The 21,809-nt window shown below is 53.8% G+C and overlaps 1 protein-coding gene across 1 annotated transcript in view; it reads right to left on the bottom strand.

The window, feature by feature from the left end:
• The window catches only part of CDH23 (cadherin related 23), a 394,117-nt gene that overhangs the window by 276,869 nt on the left and 95,439 nt on the right, over window positions 1-21,809 (bottom strand). The window contains exons 4-6 of the mRNA XM_059397665.1: window positions 9,140-9,282; window positions 8,524-8,571; window positions 8,318-8,410 (exon numbers count right to left, since the gene is read on the bottom strand). Coding sequence (XP_059253648.1) covers window positions 8,318-8,410; window positions 8,524-8,571; window positions 9,140-9,282 — 284 coding nt within the window. The remainder of the gene's footprint in view (window positions 1-8,317; window positions 8,411-8,523; window positions 8,572-9,139; window positions 9,283-21,809) is intronic.

Below are 21,809 nucleotides of genomic sequence, written 5' to 3'. Positions count from 1 at the left end.
TGATCTCTACAGAATGTGTGCTTAGGTTAAGTCACCTTGATAGTCCCTCCAGTGCTGGGTCCAAGGAGCCTATTTGGAAGATTCTCAGGCCATTACCAGTTATTTCTTGGTGACTACTTCTTTTTTTTTTTTTTTCTCATTGTCGTGTTTCCTTTTTATGTTTTCCACATGTTTCTTTGTAATTCTTGCTAACAATGGGAATACCCATCATCTACCCCAGGAGTGTGGGGCTTCATGCATGGGCTCCCCTCGAACTTTCACACAACCCCAGTGCACCCCCATTTTACAGAAGGAGACACTGAAGCTCTGAAAGACCCGGCACCTTGCTTGTGGCCTCCCCGGGTGGAGTCAGAATCTGTGTGCGCATAACCACAGTAGGGCTCAGGGTCCCCATGTCACTGATGGAGCACAAGTCCTTCTGACCATCAGTATCCCCAGCCAGCTGCCCACCCAGGGTCTGAGAAGACACCACTGCCTGGAGGTAAAAGGGTGCAGGCAGGAGACCTGACCCCTCCAGCAACAGGCTCCACCACAGGGGAGAGGAGACCATTTAGAGAAAGGGTATGAAGGCGACAGGTGGACTCTGGGCTCGTGGGGCTGTCAGGCCAGCCATGAGGCAGGAGCATCTTCTTGCATCCAGCTTCTGTCTCCTTCCATCTAGAGGGTCTTTATTTGAAGGGTGGGGGCACAATAAGAGGTGTCCTGGCATATGCCAGCAAATCCCTACTGCCTGCAGGCTGGGCTCTGCACCTGGGCCCCTGCCTCGTGTTCACCTCAGACAGTCCTGCAGCCCCTGCCACAGAATGACAGCAGCCCCCGAAGACTCCCAGCCAGAATCGGCAAGGAAACCGGTGTAACGGACATTAAAACAAAATAGTAATTTTAATTACATCTGGGCTTCTTCTGTCCCCTGCTCCCATGCTGCCCTCCTTCCTTGTGCGGAGAGTGGTGGAGGGAGCTCACAGCCCTGGCCGTGCCCCAGGGGGCATGGAAGGAGGGTGTGCCATGGAGGTCGTGGGGACCTGGGTAGGCAGTCTGGCTTTCACCTGTAAGGATGGGTTTTCCATGTCTCACAGAACAATGTTGTATGCAAATCTCAGAGGCAGGGGCACCCTAATCCTGCAGGTTACTGGAAAGGAGTGTCACTACGACCGACCGTGGTCGGGTCCTGACCTCCAAAGGTGGTCCTCACTCCATAGAGTGGGCAGTGGGCTCTGAGCCAAGCTTCTCCGCTGGACTGCTACAGCCTGTGTATGGGGCACATGTGACAGCCCTTAGCCGGGGACAGGGTTAAGCCTGTGCATGAGGCCCTGAGCTCCCCATCGTCTGCCTGCAGCCTGGCTTGATCAGGGCCTCATCTTTGCGAATTCCGCAAGTTATAAGCAGGCCATGGCAAAGCTACAAAGTTACAAAAAGACACACGTGAAGAAGCTGAAGGTAACAAAAGCAAGACTATGGCTCTAGCTGAATGGCTCTAGCTTGATGCCAGGGGACTCGCAGAAGTCATGAAACTTCTCTTGGCCTCAGTTTCTTTCATCTCTGAAATGGGAAGAAAAATTCTCCCCTAACTTACAGAGTTGTAGTGAGGACAGATGAAAGACAGGGAAAATCCTCAGAGACAGGAGGATATTACTCATGCTCACCATATCACGATGCACACATGCGTCCCACCTCAGGACTATGTAGAAACAGGCGGCCCTGCTGCTTTGCCCATGGTCACACGTCATTTCACTGCTACAAGCCCGAAGCTTGCTATCCTGGCTAATGTAGGCTGTGGCACTTGTCCACGGCCAGAGAGGAGGTCCCTGTCATTGTGCAGATGCTGGGGGACCAGAAGAGGTGTGAGGCCCTCAGGGTGCTCACTGCAGGTCCAGAGACATGGCACAGCTTGGGACTGCTGCCTGGCTAGGGGAAGCCACTGTGGCTCTGGTCAGCAGGCTCCAGAGCCCCCGAGATGATTTATTGGTCTCCTTCTCCCAGATCAATAGGTGGGTGTTAGAGATGCAGAGGGGGCTGCCGGGCACCACGGCCGCCAGGTATAAATTAATATGGCCTGTCAAGGGACTGGCATGGAAGAGGACACTCTCATGAGCAGAGCTGATATCTCAGGGGGGAATGGAAGGCACAAGTCAGTGGGAGCCCCCCAACCCCCCACCTCTTGCTACCTGAGGATGCAGTTTATAAATCATTCAGCGTCTGATGGGCACGCCGTGAGGAGGGCAGCTGGGGGCGCTGCTGTTGTCCCCAGTGGGTGCTAGTCAGTCTGGTCATGCCCACCTCTGCATGCTCAGGACCTCGTCTGGCCACCCCTCCCTGGCTCTCCGTGTGCCCAGAGCATGGCTGAGAAGGGCATGGCTGAGATTCCAGAGCTGGCAGGCAATAGAGGGCACTAGAGAGCTCCAGCAGTGAGCTCTGTGGTGTCCCGGGAAGGGTGGGCACGTTCTGCACCCCAGCACCAGGCCTGGCTGCTCTCACCCTGGGACCGGACACTGTGAGCCCTAATGGACCCCTCGCCTGGGGAAGAAAGCTGGTGAGGGCAGAGCCCTTTGCGCGAAGACTCCTACTGTCCTCTCAACTGTCCAAGAGGCAGAGGGAGCAGCGGGCTTCTGCCCATTTGGGAAGTTCTTGTCCATGGGCTGGGGCCTGGGCTGGGTACGGAGGGCACACAGGCCCTGCTCAGGCTGGCAGGGGAGATGAATGCACCACCAACCACAGCCTTGGCCGTGTGTCTGACCCTAGCTTACGCTGGCCCCCGTGCGAAACCCTTCCCACACACGGACCCATTTACTAGAATCCTCACAATAGTTTTGCAAAGCAGGCATGATTATTTCCATTTTGCAGGCAGAACCAGACCTGTCTCCTCATTCTGGCTCCATCCTTGAGGAGTTCTGGGCAAGTCACAAAGCTTCTCTGTTTCCACGTCCACACGCATGGCATGGGGCTAACGACGTGGCTAGCCTGTGAGGGGGCGTGAGGGCTCAGGGAGCTCCCACATGCGCGGCAAGCACAGCCTTGGGCGCAGAGGAAACTCAGCAGTAACAACGATGTCAACGTATTATTATCACAAAACTGAATTACTCTGTTTCACGGACACATGCTCAGCAGGAGTCTCCTTCTCCCTGCTTTCCTGTCTCTAATAAGGAGCTCCAGGGAGGAGGGACTTCCATCTGTCCTTGCTAAGTGACATGGAGAGATGGGGTGGCCTCGGGGGGACCCTGGCTTGGACTGTGCCCCCATCCAGGGCAGTGGGCACTCAAGCCCCTGCTTTCTCATTCCAGTCCACCCTTCTCTTCTACCAGCCCCCCCCCCCCCCCCCACAGCTGGTCACCCGAAGCCACGAGTGACAAAGATCTATGTGGGACCTGAGCTGTCTGTCACAGTGACCTGGGCAGGGTCCCAGGGAGCCTACTTGTAGCCCAGCTCTATTTCCACAAGGGAACACTGGGTACCGGTGAGGGACACACACACCCCAACAGCCACTGGCCCTCTTCAACAGGGTCCCTGGTCAGGGGTTAGAGTTTACTTCCCACTTTTGGAAATTCCACTATATGAAAAGAAGCTAAAGGGCAGAGACTATACAATATTCGGAGACACCATCATCTCCTTCTGTGACTACCAAACTTCTACACATCCTGTGAGGTCCCAAAGAAACAGCCCCTGCATAGAGACCGGGCCATTCCTTCCACAGTGCTTCCCTCCTGCTTTGCACACTGTAAGCTATCGTGGCATCTGATACATTTAGATGTCATCAGACATCCTCTAACCTGTCTTATGCTGTGTAAAATTATCTCCCCTGAAGACAAGACCTTGGTCTTAGTCACCAGCATTTTACTGAGGATGCTATGAGCCACGAACGGGGCAAAGGGTCTTACCCATCTGCGCTATTCTATCTCTCACGATGACCCGGGGAGGCAAACAGTGCACTTAGCTCATAGATAAGAAAACTGAGATCCAGAGAGGTTAGGTCACGAGTTGCACAGCTGGCAAATGGGAGAGTCCTTTCGCTCTCCCCGACATGTCCCCGTCAGCTCAGAACCCCGGGCCTTGCTTCATAGCTGTTCCGCAAATGTGGAAGTGGATCAGGGCACAGTGGGTCAGCTCTGAGCTCTGAAGGCCAGGCAGGACTGAGTCAGGCTGAGAGCGGAAAGAAAACAGCCCAGGACCAGTTAGAAGAGCACGATGTGCGTGTGCTGGAGCAAGAGAAAAGAGGGGAAGACACAGGCTCACAAGCCCTGGATCGGCCCATGGGCTGACAGGACGATCCATGCAGAGGAAGCCAGTAGGGAAGGCAAGAAAGGTAGGTTGAGGCCAGGTGGATAACAGCCTTAACTGTCCAGCTAAGTTGGCTGGACTTGTCAAAACTTCAAGGACACAGCCGTCCCTGTGATTACAGAAGTCCCTCCTTGACTCCCTGACCCAAGGAACCACCTGGCACCGTCCAACTTCTAACCTCACACCCATCTTCCAGCTTTGAACACCCCAGCCCCAGGGTTACCTCCCCGCGGTGGATCTGGAGGGCTGTGGGTGGGCGGTGGCCCCAGGAGGACACAGGGGACAGGGCAGCGCTGAAGGTCAGCGAGGCGGACACACAACCCGAACGGAGGTAGTGGAGCGGTACTGCTGGGCACAGACACAGGCAAACACGTTTGAGCAAATTGGAACGCCATAAAAGTCTATTACAGCAAATCAAACAGCAGTCAGCATGACAGCCATTAGCCTGAAATGAATACACGGGGACTTAATGAGGTCTGTCGAGGCTGGCTTGGTGAATTAAGTTGCCAATTCTAGCAGGATTTCCCTTTTCTTTACGGACTTGAAAGCAGCCACGCTGCCTCGTTAGGGCTTCGACAAGTGAATTGCAGGGCCTTTCACCCTGATAAAATGGATAATTACATGTAGAACAGCTTAGTGAGGGGAGAGGGCTGGGCAGGAGGGGAACCAGGAGCACAGAAACCCAAACACACCTGCCTGGCTTCTCAGGAGGAGGGGCGGGACCAGGCAGGGGGGTCTGGGCTGGGGGGAGGGGGAGGACTGTGGGGCAGGGGGTCAGCGAACTTCTCTTGGAGAAAGAGGCAGAACCTCCCACCCACTCCCACTCTGGACCCAAGGACATGGTCCCCATGGGCCAGGTCTCCAGGGCTTGCTGTCACTGTTAAAAATGCAGCTTCCTGGGCTGGCTCTTTCCGAACCATGGATTCAGAGTTGGAGGAGAGTAAGAATCTGCATCCTTACTAGTTCTGATGGAAATTCTGATGGGGTGTGTTTGGGACCTTCTGATCCGTCCCTTCTCTGATACTCAGTTCTGAATGGCTTCTGAAACATGTGGTTCTCTGGCTTTAGCCTGCATCACTCCAGGGCTGGGGAACTCCGTACATCCCTGGAAGGGTAGGGGGTTAGACTGTGCACTAGGTTTCAATATTAGAAAGTTCTTTGTTATGTAGACCCAGAATTTGTCTCCCTATAAGCTTGCTCTTCCCACCCATCCTTGGGCTCTGGGTACAACAGACCCCCAAATTGTCAGGGCCCGTAGGGCGGGGGACAGTGGATGCTGAGAAGGTAAGGGAGAGGTGGCAGGGGGCTGGGACGACCGGAAAGGGAGCTCAGTGGATGGAAACAGCCATGGGATCTTCTCTGCAAGCCAGGAATAATGAAGGACTGAAGAAGTAGGAGCTTCTCCTGTTGGGATTCATCCTCAGACCACTGGCTATCAGCCCTAGAAGGAACTGCTCCAACTCCCCAGTTTAACAGCTGTTGGAAACAAAGCCAGCAGGCGCAGTGATAGGCCTAGAGTCTCACCCAGCCAGTAGCTGGCACTGCCAGGACTAAACCCCAGGGGTCTTGACCTACAAGAGCTCCACCGCTCACCTTGGCAAGCTTCAGCTGGAAAGCCACCTCCTCCGGGAAGCCTGCTGAGATTTCTCTGGTCACTCTGGCAAACTCTCAGGGTCTCCAGGGCCCTCTTCTCTTTCTCTGGTTTGCATTCTTACCCTATTTATTTCTGTAGGGCCTCTGTCATACATCATGCTTCTTAAGGGCCAGGGCCTGGGGTTGCCAGGGTGACCTCAAGGCCAGCAGGAGAACCCAGACTCAATTCTGGGCCAGGGGCCAGCAGGCCCTTCGCAGGTACCTCAGCTGGGGCCTGAGCCAGGCAGCTAAGTTCTAGCTCAAGTGACCACACCAGGCCAGGGCTGGTCAGTGCCAAGCCACCTCGGGTCAGGAGTGGCCCACGGCCTTCATCCAGCTGACACTATACCCCACCAGCCACACAGAGCAGCCCTAAGTAGGGCATCACGTATCATGTCAAGGAGGTGACCTGGGGATGTTTACAGATGAGCAAGTAAACCACATAGGCTGTCCTCCAAGAACTGTGTGTCCTTGTAACTGGTCACTCTCAGCCCACTGTCTCCCCATCAGATGGGTGGCAGGCGGCTACTTTATCCTGCCTGTCCTCTGCTTTTCTTAGATAAGGAGGACGATGGCCCAGAGAGGGTAAGTGACATGCCCAAAAGGACTCAGCGGTCTGGAAGCAGAGCAAGGGCTGGACCTACGTCCAACACCGCTAGTTCCAGCTCCTGTCTTTGGCGTTCTTTTGGCCTTCCAGGTCTCCGTGCGGCGAGAGCCTGGCACAGCGCCAAGCCCACAGCAGACACTCAATAAATATTTGTTAAATAGATGACTGACTGAAGAGGCTCTCTCCTTGGAGGCAGAGGCCTTCGGAGAACCCCAGGGGATTCCAACAGGGTAGCGTTGGAGGTCATATCTCTTGGCAAAGGTAGCAAGGATAAAGGCTGGCCCCGGCCCAAAGGCTGGGGAGGAGGGATGTGACCTCTCGTCCCCTTGCCATTGCTGCTGCCTGCTGCCCCCTGTGAGCGAAGACAGAGGACAGCCATGCCTGCCAGGATGGCAGCTGAGCAATGGGCCCAAGGCTCATTAACTCTGAGCCGTGCCCTTGGTTTCTGAGCCTGGGCCCAGAGTGCAGGCTGGCACGTAGAGACCCTTAATTAAATTAGGGAGACTTCCAAATGAGAGGGCCAGAGCCAAGCTGCAGTACCGGACACACTGGCCACCGCTCAGGGCACTGCATCCCCATGCTTGGGACCGAGGGCTCTCCTTCCTTACGCCCTGCCCCATCAGGGGAAGGGCGCGGGAGCCTATGGTGTGTTCCTACCCCCACACTTGTCCTCGCTTTCTTCCATCTGGCACAACCACAGGACCACTGGCTCATAGCTGAGTGAGGAGGGCCAGGAACAGGAGTGGCACGGGAGGGGGAGGGGAGCATGAGACAAGGTCTCGTCATCTTGGAGGGAATCTGAGGCTGCCCTGGGTGTCAGAGACAGAGTCAAAGCTATGTGACCTTGGATAAATCCCATACTGAGCCTCAGTTTTCTCATCTACAAACTGAACAGATTATTTTGTAAAGACCCTTCCAGTCTCCTGATCCAATGACATATAAAGGAACTGGAACTCAAACACCAGTGCTGACCTGCTTCTCCCCAGTGGATTCCCTCTCCTGTCTTTCCCAGGCCAACCCTCAAGGCTGCCGCTCAGCCCAGAGCCCTGAGGGCAGGCCTGAGGGACACCCAGCAGAAGCTCTTTACCCACCACCTTCAAGGTCTTTGAATGGCTAACTGCCAGCCCCGAAGACTGCCATCAGTCACTGGGAAAGGGACAGTAAGCCATGAGAACCCTGGTACCCTTGGGAGCCAGCAGCCAGCTTATTAATGAACCGTTTGTAATGCAATAATTTGTACTTCTCAATTACCAGCGATGGCTTGGTTTTACACGTATGTACTCATGCAAACACACTCAGAGTACACAGACGACCCAAAGGAGCAGAGGGGCCAGGGAGACGTGGGACAAGCATAAGGCTAGGGAAATAAAGTCCCTTCCTGAAGCCACCTGCTTTCTGAGTCCAGTGGGACCCATTCTGGGCACTGCTGGAAAGTCTGAGGTTGGGCCTGCCATCCCATGTGCCTGTGGCCCACACTGGCTGTGCACAGAAGGAAAAGAGGCCATAACACCTGCTCCTCCCAACTCCTGTCCTGTCCCGCCTCCAGCTGGAGTTGTGGGGCTCATGCCAGGTAGGCCTTCAATCGCGCCTGAGGCTACCGCCAACCCACTCTCGAGCAGCGGGCGGGCCCCTATCCACGGAGGCATCGGCACGGTCACCAACCTGCCCAGAGCTGCTGCCTGGGCTGTGGTGCAGGCAGGAGAAGCAGAGCCGGAGCCGCCCTTTCCCCAGCTTCAGCCCACTCCCAGGTGGCCCTGGAGCAGCAGCCTCACCATGTTCCTCAAGCGTGAGCTCAGGGTTTCCTACCTCAGGGATGCGGACGCTGTAGGGCTGGTTATGAAACGTGGGTGCGTTGTCATTCACGTCCCCGACCTGTATGTTCACCTTCCGTGTGATCACCTGGAGAGAGAAGGGGGCGGGGATTTAGTGTTGGCATGGGCCCCTGGCCTCTTTCTGCCCAAGGGCCTGGGCTCCTGCCTCCCAGGGCGGCAGGGACCGCAGGGGACACTCACCCCTTGGTGGTCGCTGACGGAGAACTCCACTGTGAACTCAGACTTGGTCTGAAAGAGAAGGTAGGGAGGGAGAAGGCAGAGTTAGACAGAGGCACGAAGATATCCTGAGTCCTGGGCCCCGGCTCTAACCTGGGCTCGGCCTCTCCATTACTGTGTGATCTTGACCAAGTCACTAGACGCCTCTGTGGCCATTTCTTCAAATGTAAGGAGACAACAAAGGTAGGGGTTTTCAAACTCCTACCTTAATTTGCTAAGGCCTGCCTTGTCACCGATTCCTGTGTCTCCAGGAATGTCCTTTAGTGGAACATTGTGCATGGGGGTAGACCATCTATACCACGGAGCCACCATTCTATAGGGGATGAACCCTGGGTCACTGTCCTTCTTGACCATCGAGGGTTGTCCCTTGTTTGGAGATACCCCGACCACCCCATTCCAACTCCAAGTCCACATGTCAGCACTGGCCCTGGAAGAGGGACACCATTAAATCAGGAAGATGCTACTTCGGGGTCAGGACAGGGCCTCACCTAAAAGGTGATGAGCCAGCCTCCACCAGGGTCTGCCTCTGCGTCGCCCCCCTCCCAGAAAGAACTGGGGCAAGTGCACAGCCAGGTCATACCTCTCTGTCCAGCGCCTGCCGCAGCCACACCACACCTGTGTCAGGCTCCACGGCAAAGAAACGGGAGGCCTCCTCCCCAGATACACCAAACACGAGGGGGTCGTTGTCCATGTCTCGGGCCAACAATTGGGTCACAGAGGAACCTAGAATAGTCAAGGGAGAGGTCAGAGGGCAGCTATGGAAGGCGGGTCTACTCCCCAGCACCTTGCTCAGGTGGCTGAATCCCAGTGGGGACCTGCCACCCCCAAAACTGCTGGCAGGTCACTGTGCCTCTCTGGGCCCCGACCCAGACTCCCTGCCCCCACCCTGGACACTTGTTACAGCGTGTATATGTGCTTGTCATAGACAACTGTGGCTCACCATGGTTTAGGTGGCTAGTGGACAGCTGTTACCTGGGCCTGTCCCCCCTTTTTTTCCTGATTTTATTTTATTTTTTTAAAGATTTTTATTTATTTGACAGAGAGAGTGATCACAAGTAGGCAGAGAGGCAGGCAGAGAGAGAGGGGGAAGCAGGCTTCCTGCTGAGCAGAGAGTCCGACATGGGACTCGATCCCAGGACCCTGAGATCATGACCTGAGCCAAAGGCAGAGGCTTTAACCTACTGAGCCACGCAGGCACCCCTTTTTTTCTGATTTTAATGTGGAGACTCCTCCTCCAAGTGGCTCAGATGAGGGCAGGCCCCTTCCATTCTTCTGCCCCAGGATGGGGCACATAACTCAGCCTGAGCCAATCAGAGCACTCTGTCTCCCTGGTCACAGTGATTGGTGCAGGGATGAGCACGGGTCCCAAACAAGCCAGTCAAAGCCAACCCTGGGACTTGCGCTGGACTGGGAAAGAGGGGCCCTCCTTCCACTGGGGTTGCTAACTTGGCCCTGCAGGCAACCATCTCTGGCACCACCCAGGAAGGGTCAGCGTGAGAATGAGGCCAACAGGAGGAAAATAGAGCCAAACAGTGTATGGAGAGAGACTGCTGAAGGTTTGAGGGTGTGTGGCCAGCCATGCCTGAAGTTTAGCTCCAACCTCTGGACTTCTCAGCTGTATGAGCTAAGAAATCCACCTCTTCTCACCTGTGTTTTTTCCTTTGGCCCGAGTGTTGAGTTGGGTTTCTGCCTTTTGCAAATGGAAGCACGCTTTGTAATTCACAACATATTACAGTTCTTGGCATTTACCCAATAGTGAGTGGGTGCTGGCCTCGTGCTAAGTGCTGGAGTACACAGAGGTTAGGAAGATGGGGCCCAGGCTCCAGGAAATCGAGACCAGAACCGGGCGCAGGGTGTGGTCTCTGTTCACAGGAAGAGGACTGAGGTGTCCCTGTTCCCCAGGAAATACAGTCTGGCCAGAGGGCCCCGAGGTGCCTGGCTTACAGCTGTAAGAAGCCCTAGTGCAGGGCACCAACTCCCAGGGGTCACAGCCCTCCCTGGGTAGGCTTCAGGCAGGGTGACCCACCCCCTTGTTGTCTGGGACTGGGTTGGGACATACACTGAAGCCAGGAGGTCCCAGACAACTGGATGGGCTGGCTGCCTTGGCCTCAGCTCCTTGCACCTCCGGGAACCGTACAAAATGTCATGAGTGCACGGTGTCGGTTTCTGCAGAAAGGGTCTACAGTCTTCGTCTGATTCTCAAAGGGGCAGTTAAATTAGAATCATGGCCTTGGCAAATCCCTTCTTTAAAGCCTCAGTTTACCCCATAAGATGGAACATACCACTCTTTCTTCCCCAAATACAGATTCTCGTGTTTACTGAATAGCTCTGATGATCAAACTAAGTAAGAAAGGATTCCAAACTCTGCGACTATCATCTAGAAAAGAACACTACGTGAACTTTTAAAAGGACCATTCTAACGTGACAATGATAGCTGATATTTCTGAGTGCTAACCACACTCTTGACCCTGGGCTAAGACGTTTCCCGGTACTGTCTGGTTCAATCCTTACCATCATTCTCCCCATTTAACAGATAAGGTAACAAAGAGTGATTAAGTCACTGACCATGGCCTGCAGTTAGTAAATGGCAGAGCTGGAATTCAGATCCCAGTACTCTGGGTCCAGAGCCCTTGTTTGTCTCCACAACCCTACACATTTCAACACTTGATATGGGAACCCAAGATTCAGGACTTCTGTGGACATGACCCTTTCATGACCCTAACCAGAAGCCTAACACTTGGAAAAGGAAGACACTGGGCAGTCACTGGGCTCTGCAGACATGCCAGACAGAGTACTAGGCTCATTCACCCATGTTCTCTCATTAAATCCTCCCAGCAACTCTGTTCCATAGCCATTATTCTACCCACTTTACAGATTAGGAAGTTGTGGATCAGAGGTAAAAGGTCACACAGCACAGCAGGATATGGCAGCATCCAAGGTGATGGGGAGGAGGTGAGAAGCAGGAGGAAGAGGAGTAGAATCACGGGACAGAGTCGGAACAACCTCAGAGACCTTTTGGGGAGCCCAAACCTCCCGTTTTATTTTTTACTTTTTTTTATTTTTATTTTTTAAAGATTTTATTTATCCATTTATTTGACAAACAGAGAGAGAGAGAGAGACAGTAAGAGGGGGAGTGGGAGAGGGAGAAGCAGGCTTCCCACGGAGCGGGGAGCCCAATGAGGGGCTCCATCCCAGGACCCTGGGATCATGACCTGAGTCAAAGACAGACGCTTAACCACTGAGCCACCCAGGCGCTCCTCAAACTTCCCATTTTAAAGATGGAAAAGCTGAAGGCATTTCACTAGTTGCCCAAAGTACAATGGTGGAGGACAGAGTCTGCAGCTAGAACCCAAATTTCCAGACTGCTAATGCAGGGCTCCTTTTTGATGAGGAAGGAAGAGGTACGTGATGTCACAGATAAACCAAGAGCATCTCTTCAAACATCTGTTGTTCGATGGCAAACATTGCTTTACACTGAAATCAAGGGGGATATTTTGGAGCACAGTGTAACAGTTTATTTTTCAAGACCAAACCTGAAGCTATAAAAGAACTTCCAGCCTCCCCGACTTCCAGAGATGCCTGTTTCCTTTCTGTCCCCTCAGGTGTGCTTTAGCGGCACAGTTTGAGGAACCCTGAACTCCTTCCTAATGCTTTGGGGAGATCCCATATAAGGAAACTGAGGCCCCGAGTGGTCCTGCCTGCCCAGAGTACGACGAGTCCGTGGAGGCCCCCTGGAGCGAAGTCTTCACCTGCCAACCACCGTCAGGGCCCAGCCCAGATGATGGATATGGGACCAAGCTCTCTACTGGTTGATGGGATTCTGGAAAAAGACCACACTGGCCCTCTAGCCAAGGTCGTACGACTCAGTCCGATATCCCAAACGGCTCTCTCTCTCAGGCCCAATGCTCAGGCCCTTCCTTCCAAGAAGCGGGGCCCTGGGCAGGACATGGATGGGGCCATCAGCTGCTGTCACCCACCCTATAATTTCCTGGACTTTTATCCATTTTCCCCTCAATTATGTGCTGCTCAAAATGGTCCTTTTCGGCTTCCTCACAGGCTCTTGCCCGCTTACGCCTTCTTTGTGTCCCAGGTAATTGCTAGTGACCTTTTCTAAGTGTACTAATTAAAGGTGCCGATTTAATATTATGTTTAAGACAAGACGCCCCGCAATTTTCCAGCTGGGCACAAACTCCCCCTCCCAGGGCTGTTCTGCCACTCTGCAGAAGCTGGGCCTCGCTTTGGCTTCTCCTGGACACAGGGCTCATTTCTCCACCGGGAAGCCTTCTAGCAACCTCTGTTTGCGTTACTGCACGCAGGAACGAGGCCAATCTGTGGGGCCCCACTCCGGCCCATGGTCCTAGAAGCAGCCACTCAGAAGAACCATCCCTGGCTGAGGGGCCCTGCGGTACACATTATCACACTCTAGGTTTGCTCCCCACCTGAGAAGCAGATAATAATACACTCTCCGATTCAGGCTGTGGAATATGGGGAATTTTGTTGTGTTTTGCTCCAAAACTGTGATAAAATACATAGAATACAAGCTGCTTCCTTTTAGCCATTTTAACATACACAATTCAGCCATACCAGGTATGTTCCCAGTGTGATGCGACCATCACCATGATCTGCTTCCAGAATATTCTCATCACCCCCAACAGGAAACCCACACCCACTCAGCAATCACTTCCCCTTCCTCCTTTCCTCTCCCAGGCAACCACGAAGCCACAGAATGTCTCTGTGAATTTGCCTGTTCTGGATGTTTCATATAAATACAATGATACGAGGGGCAGTCTTTGTGTCTGGCCTCTTTCACTCAGAATACAATCTTCGGGATTCATCCATATTGTGACGTACTACGTCATCCCTTCCTATGGCTGAGTCACATTCCATTGCACGGAGAGACTACAGTTTTTTTATCTGCTCATCTGCTGATGGATTTCTGGGTTGTTTCCCCCTTCTGGCTATTGTGAATTGTGCCACCACGAGCATCCGTGGGCAGGAACTAGGAACAAGAAGTGGAATTGCCAGGTCCTCGGTAATTCTATACTCAACCTATTACGGAGCCACCAAATTGTTCTCCACAGGAGTCGCACCATTTACATTCCCACCAACAGTGGATGAGGCCCAGAGCTCTTTTCACGGGTAGGAAGGGCACTCAGTGATTGACAGGGGCTGGATGGCCCCTTCCACAGTGGAGAGACGGGAGCCGGGCAGCCCTTCATTCCAGGTGTTACTGGTACCCAACGCACTAGGCCTCGGCACATCCCATCGTCACACACAGCAGCCCGACCTCCAAGTGCCAGCCTGGGATTCTTCACTGAGGGTTCTGGCCATTGGAGACTCTTCCCCCCGACCCCAACACCAGACAGATTGGACATGCCAGGGAACGGAGGACCCCAGGAGCACTGCTCAAAGAATGACTGATGCAAGATGGTGGATAATGAGGTGGCAGGTAACCCCTCCAGTTCCCTGACCTCTCGGGGGGCTAATGCAGAGGCGTGTTGTATGCTGCCTCTTGGAGTGCCCTGCTGGGACTCACCCCCGTGGGGCTGACCTGGTTGGTCCTGCGTCTTCACCTCCCTGTCTCGCCTCCTCACTCCCCACCTGCATTTCTTGGAAGCCCCTTTCCAACGAACGATCTGCACTTGAACCCTCATCACCAGGCCTGTTTTGTGTGTGGGGAAGAGCCCACAGAAGATACCCCCAAAATTGTGGGAGTGACACCTGGGGAGTGACAATATAGATTTCCAGCCCCTGCTGACTCAGTTGGCCCCGGAGGGAGCCCAGGGCGTGACCTTTTACACAGAAGCCCCACTCTCCTGCGAGAGACCCCGATGCCAGCCAGGCTGGGAAACCTGACTGCTTCATAGCAGGGTGATCTTCAAATATCTAACAATGGGCATAGTTCAGGCATCAACCAATCCGAAAGGATGCCGGCCATAAACAACCGGACTGGTGTGTACCGCCTGTAAGTCAGCCTGGTTTACGGCTCCCATTTTAGATGCAGAGAAAAGCTTCTCCGGCCCCAGGATGATTTAAAGGCTCAGTCCTAGGACTCTTGGCTCAATCAGTGCTTGCAGGAGGACTCTCTGCTCCTGTCCCCACCCCCTACCTCCACCCTCCCAGGAAACGGTAACTCCGCAAGGCTAGCCCTCTCCACTTTGTGCCAACCCAACCCAGGCAGGCACCAAACCTCTCCTTGTGGGTAGAAAGTAGAACTTTACATATATATTTTAATTTTATTTATTTATTTGACAGAGAGAGAGAGACACCACGAGAGATGAAACACAAGCAGGGGAGTGGGAGAGGGAGAAGCAGGCTTCCCGCTGAGTAGGAAGCCTGATGTAGGGCTCTATTCAGGACCCTGGGATCACAACCTGAGCCGAAGGCAGATGCTTAACAACAGAGCCACCCAGATGTCCCAAAAGTGGGACTTTAAAGAGCTTGAGTCACGACACACCCATGCCTATATCAGTGTGATCCACAACAGCCAAAAGGGGGAAGCAACTCACATGTCCATTGATGGAAGAATGAATGAACAAAATTCAGTCTATACATACAATGGAATACTATTCAGCCTTAAACAGAAAGGGAATTCTGACATGCTCTGAACACGGAGAACCTTGAGGACACTCTGCTGAATGAAACAAGCCGGTCACAAAAGGACAAACGCTGTGTGACTGATCTCCCTTGCATGAGATAGCCAGTGCGGTCAAATTCACGGAAACCAAAAGTCAAAGGGTGGGTGCCAGGGGCGGGGGAGGGGGTTCAGAGGAATGGAGGGTTGTTAAAGGGTATAAAGTTTCAGTTTTGCAAGATGTAGAGAGTTCCAGGGATCTGTCGCATGACAACACAAATGTACAGAACACTCCAGAACTGTACATTAAAAAGTGGTTAAGATGGTAAAATTTTTCTTATATTTTACCACAATTAAAGAACTTAAAGCCCAAACTTAAGTCAGATTATGTCCATGTCCCCAGCCATCTGGCCTGAGGCAACATTGCCCTCTGCATCTTGCGCAGGCTCCCAGGCTTACCCCTCCCAGACCTGGACCTTCTTTCTGTTCCTGAACAGTTAGTGGCTGCCCCAGGTCCTTTGCCCTGGTTGTGCCTTCTGATGGGTATGTCCCTACCTGCCAGCTTCCTCACTATTCCTCTCTCAGCCCAAGAGTAACATTCTCAGAGAGGCCTTCCTCAATACTTGATCATACACAGAGCCTCTCTAAAGGGACGCCCTGTCACCACATGTCACTGCATCCTGCGTCACTGTCCTCATGATTCTCTTTTCTCTGAGCTGATTGTGTTTATTCACCTGACCTGTAGACGGCCTGCCCCAGCCCCCTGCCTGCCATGGCACACACACCCTTGTTAGCTCCATGGGGGTCATGGCCTAGCCTGTCATGTTCTGGGTTGTACCCCTAAACACAACATAGAGGCTGGCATCCCAGAGGCGCTCAGTAAAGAGCAGCTTGCTGGGTAAACAAATGAGTCCTGCCAACTGCCTAGAGGGGCTAGGCCACAGCAGACCCCAAAGTCATGTGGATCTATGAGCTGCAGCGAGGGGGAGAGAATAGAGCCAGTTAATTCTTAATTATGTATACTAATGGACAGGAAAAAGCGTGGCTAATCATAACCTAATAATGCCCAAACTCATAGTGCTTGCTTTTGGATGCAGGCAGAATCATAGCTGGGTACTGGCTTTGGGGCCAATCTCTCAGGAACTAGCCCTGCATCTCATTCTTGGGCAAGGTACTCTCACCTGAGGCCATGAACTCTACCCCGTGGCCTTGTATCCCCACCTGGGACCACGAACTCTATCCCGTGGCCTTGTGCCCCCACTTGGGGTAATGCCCTCTGCCTTGGAGTATTACACCCTATCCTGGGGGCCATCTACCCCATCCTGGGCCATGGACCCCATCCCACAGGCTGTGAACCCATCCTTGAGGCCAGGTACCCCATCCTGGTTGGTATACTCCATCCTGCAGTCCGAGGGCCCTGGTTGGGGCTGGGATCCGTTGCAAATGCCCCTGAGATGCACAGGGCTGGCGACACATCTCTGTGGTGGCCTCAGCCCCTCAGCAGCAGGCCCCGTCCGTCTTCCAGGCAAGGGGTGGACAATGACAGCTTTCCCAGCAGCCCTGCTGGGCCTACGCTGATGGCTGAGATGACTGCTATTACTATTATTGTTGTTATTTGCACCAAGGGCTGGGATTGGCGTGTCACGCACTCCTGGAGAGCTGTGAGTTTTGCCCGCTAGATGAGGGGTTGGCCAGAAACTCAGGCAGGGCAGTGGCCGCTGCGAGTCTTCTTATTTATTCTGGATGGGGGAAGATGAAAGCTGTCTGTAGGCCAAACACAGAGCAAACACGGAGCGGGAGCTCCAGAATGGATGAAGGCCTGGAGAACACGCTGGGCTTCCTCCTGGCAGCATCTTCTTCCTACAGCAAACCTCCAATTGTGCCCACCGGCTCGGACACCTCCGTAGCGCCCATGGACTTCAACCCAGCTCCTTCTGGAGATGGCCACCACTGCCCCTCCTGACCTGGGCTCCACTCCCTGGCGGGTCACATTCCCACTGCATCCCTGGGCTCAGCCCGCCAGCCCTCAAACACAGCACAGTTCTGCGTGTTCCCACGCGTGGGCTCCTGGTGCTCCTCCTCCCACCGCCTCTCAGTCCCCATCATCTATAAATGCATGCCCCCAGTGCTACCCTGGTCACAAAGTTCTCTCCCCTCTGCGCTCCCCAAGCCATTGTTCCTACCTCTTTACAGCACAGAGAGGCCATCGCCCCTTGAAGACAGCTGACGCCCTGAGACATGCTTTCCAATCTCCCCATTGCTCCCGGAGGAACTGTGGCTCCCCTCTGGGGCCCAGGGGCTAGGCAGGCCCCTTTCCTTGCCCGGGCAGATACTTCTAATCAATCACAGCTCCCCTTTCTGTTGAGTCTATGTCCAAGCTCAGAACCCTTTGCCACACTGAGTTATACACAGCCTCTATTCGCCAATCTTAAACCTACAAGGACCTCACATCAGTCTTGACCTCCTGTTCCTTCCCATCCAGGGGCTGAGAATCTTGCAGTCTGCTTCTGCCGGGCTCAGGGCAGTTGGAAGGGAAAGAATCAGGCTTGGGGCCTATGGGTGAACTCAGAAACATGGGTTAGTTGTGGCAAGAGTGAGAGCCACAAAGATAAAGCCCCATATTGTGCAGAGGGAGAAGCAGGGGCCCTGGCTGCTTGGGACGTGGGGATGGGGCTGTGCACTGGGAGCGGCTGAGTCAAGGAATAGCAGATGGGGTCCTCAGCCCCAGATGAGAAGCCGCAGGTTATGACCAGGTCTTTCTGAGAATGACCACTCCCTCCTTCCCATCGCCACAGAGCCCACCTCACAAGCTCCATGTCCTCCCTTCTCCTCCTACTCCGGAGGGGCCTAGCTGCATTGGTCTTGGTCTCTGCCAGAGCCAGGGGCTCCCGCCCTCCCCCTCTCCCCTGGGATGAGCCCCCCAGAGCCAGGGCTGGCCTTGGAGCCTGCACTCTCATTTGTCTCTGGGCCTGGGATCAGACAGGCCAGTTAAGTGCCTTGATTCCTGTGGATTATCTCATTTGTCTCAGGTTCACCCTCCTCATTCTCCTGCCTTCAGCTGGGCTCCTTCCTCCTCATCCCCCCAGGGTCTTGAACTTGGTTTGACCTCAGAGGAGCTGACTTTTGTTTTGGGTTTTTCTTGTTGTCCCAGGCTGGCTTTACCCACCTGGGGGAAGCGAGAGGGAGTTCGGATGGGGACCCCTCTCTCCTGAGAGGCGGGTGGCTCCAAGCCTGCCTGAGCTGACCAAGGTCCTCAGCCTCCTCAGAAAACCCTTGCTCTGGATAATGGGCACAGTCTCTGCTTCCAGAACCCAGGAATCACCTTCATGTCCTCTCTCTCCTGCAGCTCAGGCCACTCACAGTAGACAGCATGAACTGTCTGGGGGAAAGGAAGCTAGCGTTCTTTAAGCACCCAGTGTTTGCCTGACACCCTGCTTAGTGGTTTTCATTCCTTCTCACTGTCATCTCTTTCTCATCATAACCCCACAGAGAGGGGTTAGCATCCCTACTCTACGGATGAGGAAAGTGAGGCTCAGAGGGGAAAGTGACCCACCCAAGGTCATACAGCTAGGAGGTGGCAGACCGAAGATTTGAACTCAAATGGTCTGATTCAGAGTTAGTGTTCCCTCCACCACCCTCACGGATTTTATCCCAAAGCCTGTCATCCAAGCTCTAATCTGAGCAGCTAAACAGTGCCCTCTCCTCACCCCACACAGACTGACCCCCATGGAGACCCCCAGGCCTCCTCCATGTTTTAGGCTACTCCTTATATTAGGCTGCCCTGAATCCCCGGCGTTACTGGACTGGGCTGAAGGTGCGTACCCTTGAGACTATGGGGACTCCCCCCCACATCACCCTGGCTTTCCACTGCCCACTTATCACATGCCAGCAAGATGGCAATTCCCTCTCAAGAATCAGAGTCGGGTGGCTGGCTCACCTGCATACACAGGTGTCTGATGGCCAAGGGAACAAGTTAACTCAGCAGAGAAGAAGGAGATGTTAAACAGAGCAGGATGATATCAACCGGAGGTTTGGGAGGCAGGAAAGAGGAGGAACATGTTATTGTTATTTTGAAGTCATAAAGCACAGAAGGATAGATGGGACATTAAATATTCGAAAGACCTGGTCCAGAGTCTCAGAAACTCAGAGCTGTTCCACTTCTGGCACAACAGACACATAAAATCATCATTGCCAAGGGCTGCCAGGCTCAGCAGAAGGCACCAACATGCTCTAAGCCCCTCTAACCTTATGAGTCACAGAGAAGTTAAGTCATTGCCTAAAGTCACACAGCTAGCACAGGACCGAACTGGGATTGTTCAGTGACTCCTCTGATCCCCGTGATGCTGTTAAACTCCTTCCTTCCTCCCCTCCTTCCTTCCTTCCTTCCTTGAACACTGCCTGAGGCTCTGCTCTAGGCACTTGTGATACAACAATGAACAAAACAGGCAGAAGTCTGCACCCTCCTGGAGCCCACATTCCCGTGGGGACACCTATACACCCATTTTTTTTTTAAAAAGATTTTATTTATTTAATTGGCAGAGAGAGATCACAAGTGGGCAGAGAGGCAGGCAGAGAGAGAGGAGGAAGCAGGCTCCCTGCTGAGCAGAGAGCCCGATGCAGGGCTCAATCCCAGGACCCTGGGATCATGACCCGAGCTGAAGGCAGAGGCTTTAACCCACTGAGCCACCCAGGCGCCCCCTATACACCCATTTTGCCACACGCTTTTCACGGCCATTCCAAGCACACGGCGGGGAGCATGAGCGTGGGTTCTGGGTCTCATCACCATCCAGACAGACGTATGAAGAACCGTGGTCCTGCCCTTCATCCCGCTTCACGGGCTACGGCCCCCAGGGTGAGCACTCGACAGGGAGGTAGGACACATGATCAAAGGGCACAGAAGGTATTTTGAGAGGAAGACAGCCTCAATGAAATCCCTTTTTACTAAGACAGAGGGACGCGGTCAGGCACAGAGCTAACAGGGCTGGCATTCCGCCGCAGCTTCCTGTGTGGTCCTGTGTGACCATGGGGGAGTCCCTCTCCGAGCGCCCTTCCCCTGCGGACACCACGAAGGGGCTGACACCAATGGCCACGGCACAGAGGTCCTTGGGGAGAATCCATTCCAAGTCTGGCACGTGGGCCTCGGTTCCTGTGCTGTGCCGGTCCCCAGCTCATGGTTCCACGAAAGGTCATAGGCTCTGTGGGTTCAGCAGGACAAAGCACTGGGATCCATGAGACACCTGCTGTGAGGAGGGGACGGGGCAGGGGCGGGGTGTGGAGCCATTCATGTACCATGCTCACATTCTTGATGAGGCCAGCAAACTCATTTAAAAAGGAGAAAGCAGGGGCACCGGGGTGGCTCAGTGGGTTAGAGCCTCTGCCTTCGGCTCAGGTCATGATCCCAGGGTCCTGGGATCGAGCCCCGCTTCGGACTCTCAGCTCAGCGGGGAGCCTACTTCCTCCTCTCTCTCTGCCTGCCTCTCTGCCTACTTGTGATCTCTGTCAAGTAAATAAACAAAATTTTTAAAAATTTAAAAAAAAAAAAAAAAAGGAGAAAGCAGGGCCAGGCACCTCCATGAGGAGTCCACAGCCGCCCCGCTAACAGTTACAGGCAGCGGAGCTGAGACTCCCTCAGTCCTAGGCTCCCGGTCCTCCTTCCAGGTCACAGCATTCGAGTCCCACCCAGTTCAAATACCTTCTGCCACACCACGTACAAGGCTGCGGCTGGCAAGGCTTCCCAAACTGGTGGAGACACCCCCCGGGGAAGCAGCGTGACCTGTTGGGCCTGGATACTCCTTTCTGCACAGGAATAGCAGCCTGGACAAGAAAGAGCCATGAATCAAGAGGCTCCAGAATGCTCTGTTTGACCTTCCTGAGTCCTTGCTGCCGCTCCCAGGCCCAGGGGGGCTGAAGTCCTGTCACAGGGGCCCGGAGTGCCAAGCGGCAGCTACCAGATTTAATAACAGTGATAATAGTGGAGTGGGTATTTTTTTTTCCCTTCTCCTGAAACTTTTCAATTCATTGAACTGTTCAATTAACTTTACAAAGGGAAATGTGGAAAAATGTCGGCAAATTGAACTTGACATTATCATTAAAATAAACAGAGCACTGCAGGCCTTTAAAGGCTCACAAAGAGATTGTCCAAACACTTGCAGGCACATGCTGACTCCTTCCTGCTCCCAGGGACCCTGGCCCTCCCTTCCTGCCCAAGCTTGTGCCCTGGTCAACACTCACAGTTCCCCAGCTCTGAACGAGGGCTTGCTAACATCACCCATCGTCACCACCAACCCCCATACACTGTGAACATGAAGAGGGGGTCAGGCTCTGTTAACCAGCAGCCAAGCCCAGCGAGTCCCTTTCCTCTCTGGCTAACAATGGACTATTTAGTCCACTAGGTCTCAGGCCTGGCTGCACATCAGATTCCAGGTCCTAGTCACCTAAAATTCTTTTCAAAGGGAATTTGGACCTAAAAGCCTGACACCAGAATCTCAATCCCTCCTGTGCCCCCATTCCTTAGCCAGAGCCCAAGGGCCAGGAGCTGCTTCTTTCCACCTCTCAACAGCAGGAAAGGATATTACTGCTAAGAACCTAAAAAAGGGTGTCACCAGGAAGAAGGTGAGAAGGATACCCTTCTCCTCACCCACCCCTCCCTCCCACCCCCTGCTGTGCAGAAGGCCAG

This window comes from Mustela nigripes, chromosome 4, assembly GCF_022355385.1.
Source record: "Mustela nigripes isolate SB6536 chromosome 4, MUSNIG.SB6536, whole genome shotgun sequence".
NCBI classification, from domain to species: domain Eukaryota; kingdom Metazoa; phylum Chordata; class Mammalia; order Carnivora; family Mustelidae; genus Mustela; species Mustela nigripes.
This window is presented reverse-complemented; position numbering and strand designations above follow the sequence as displayed.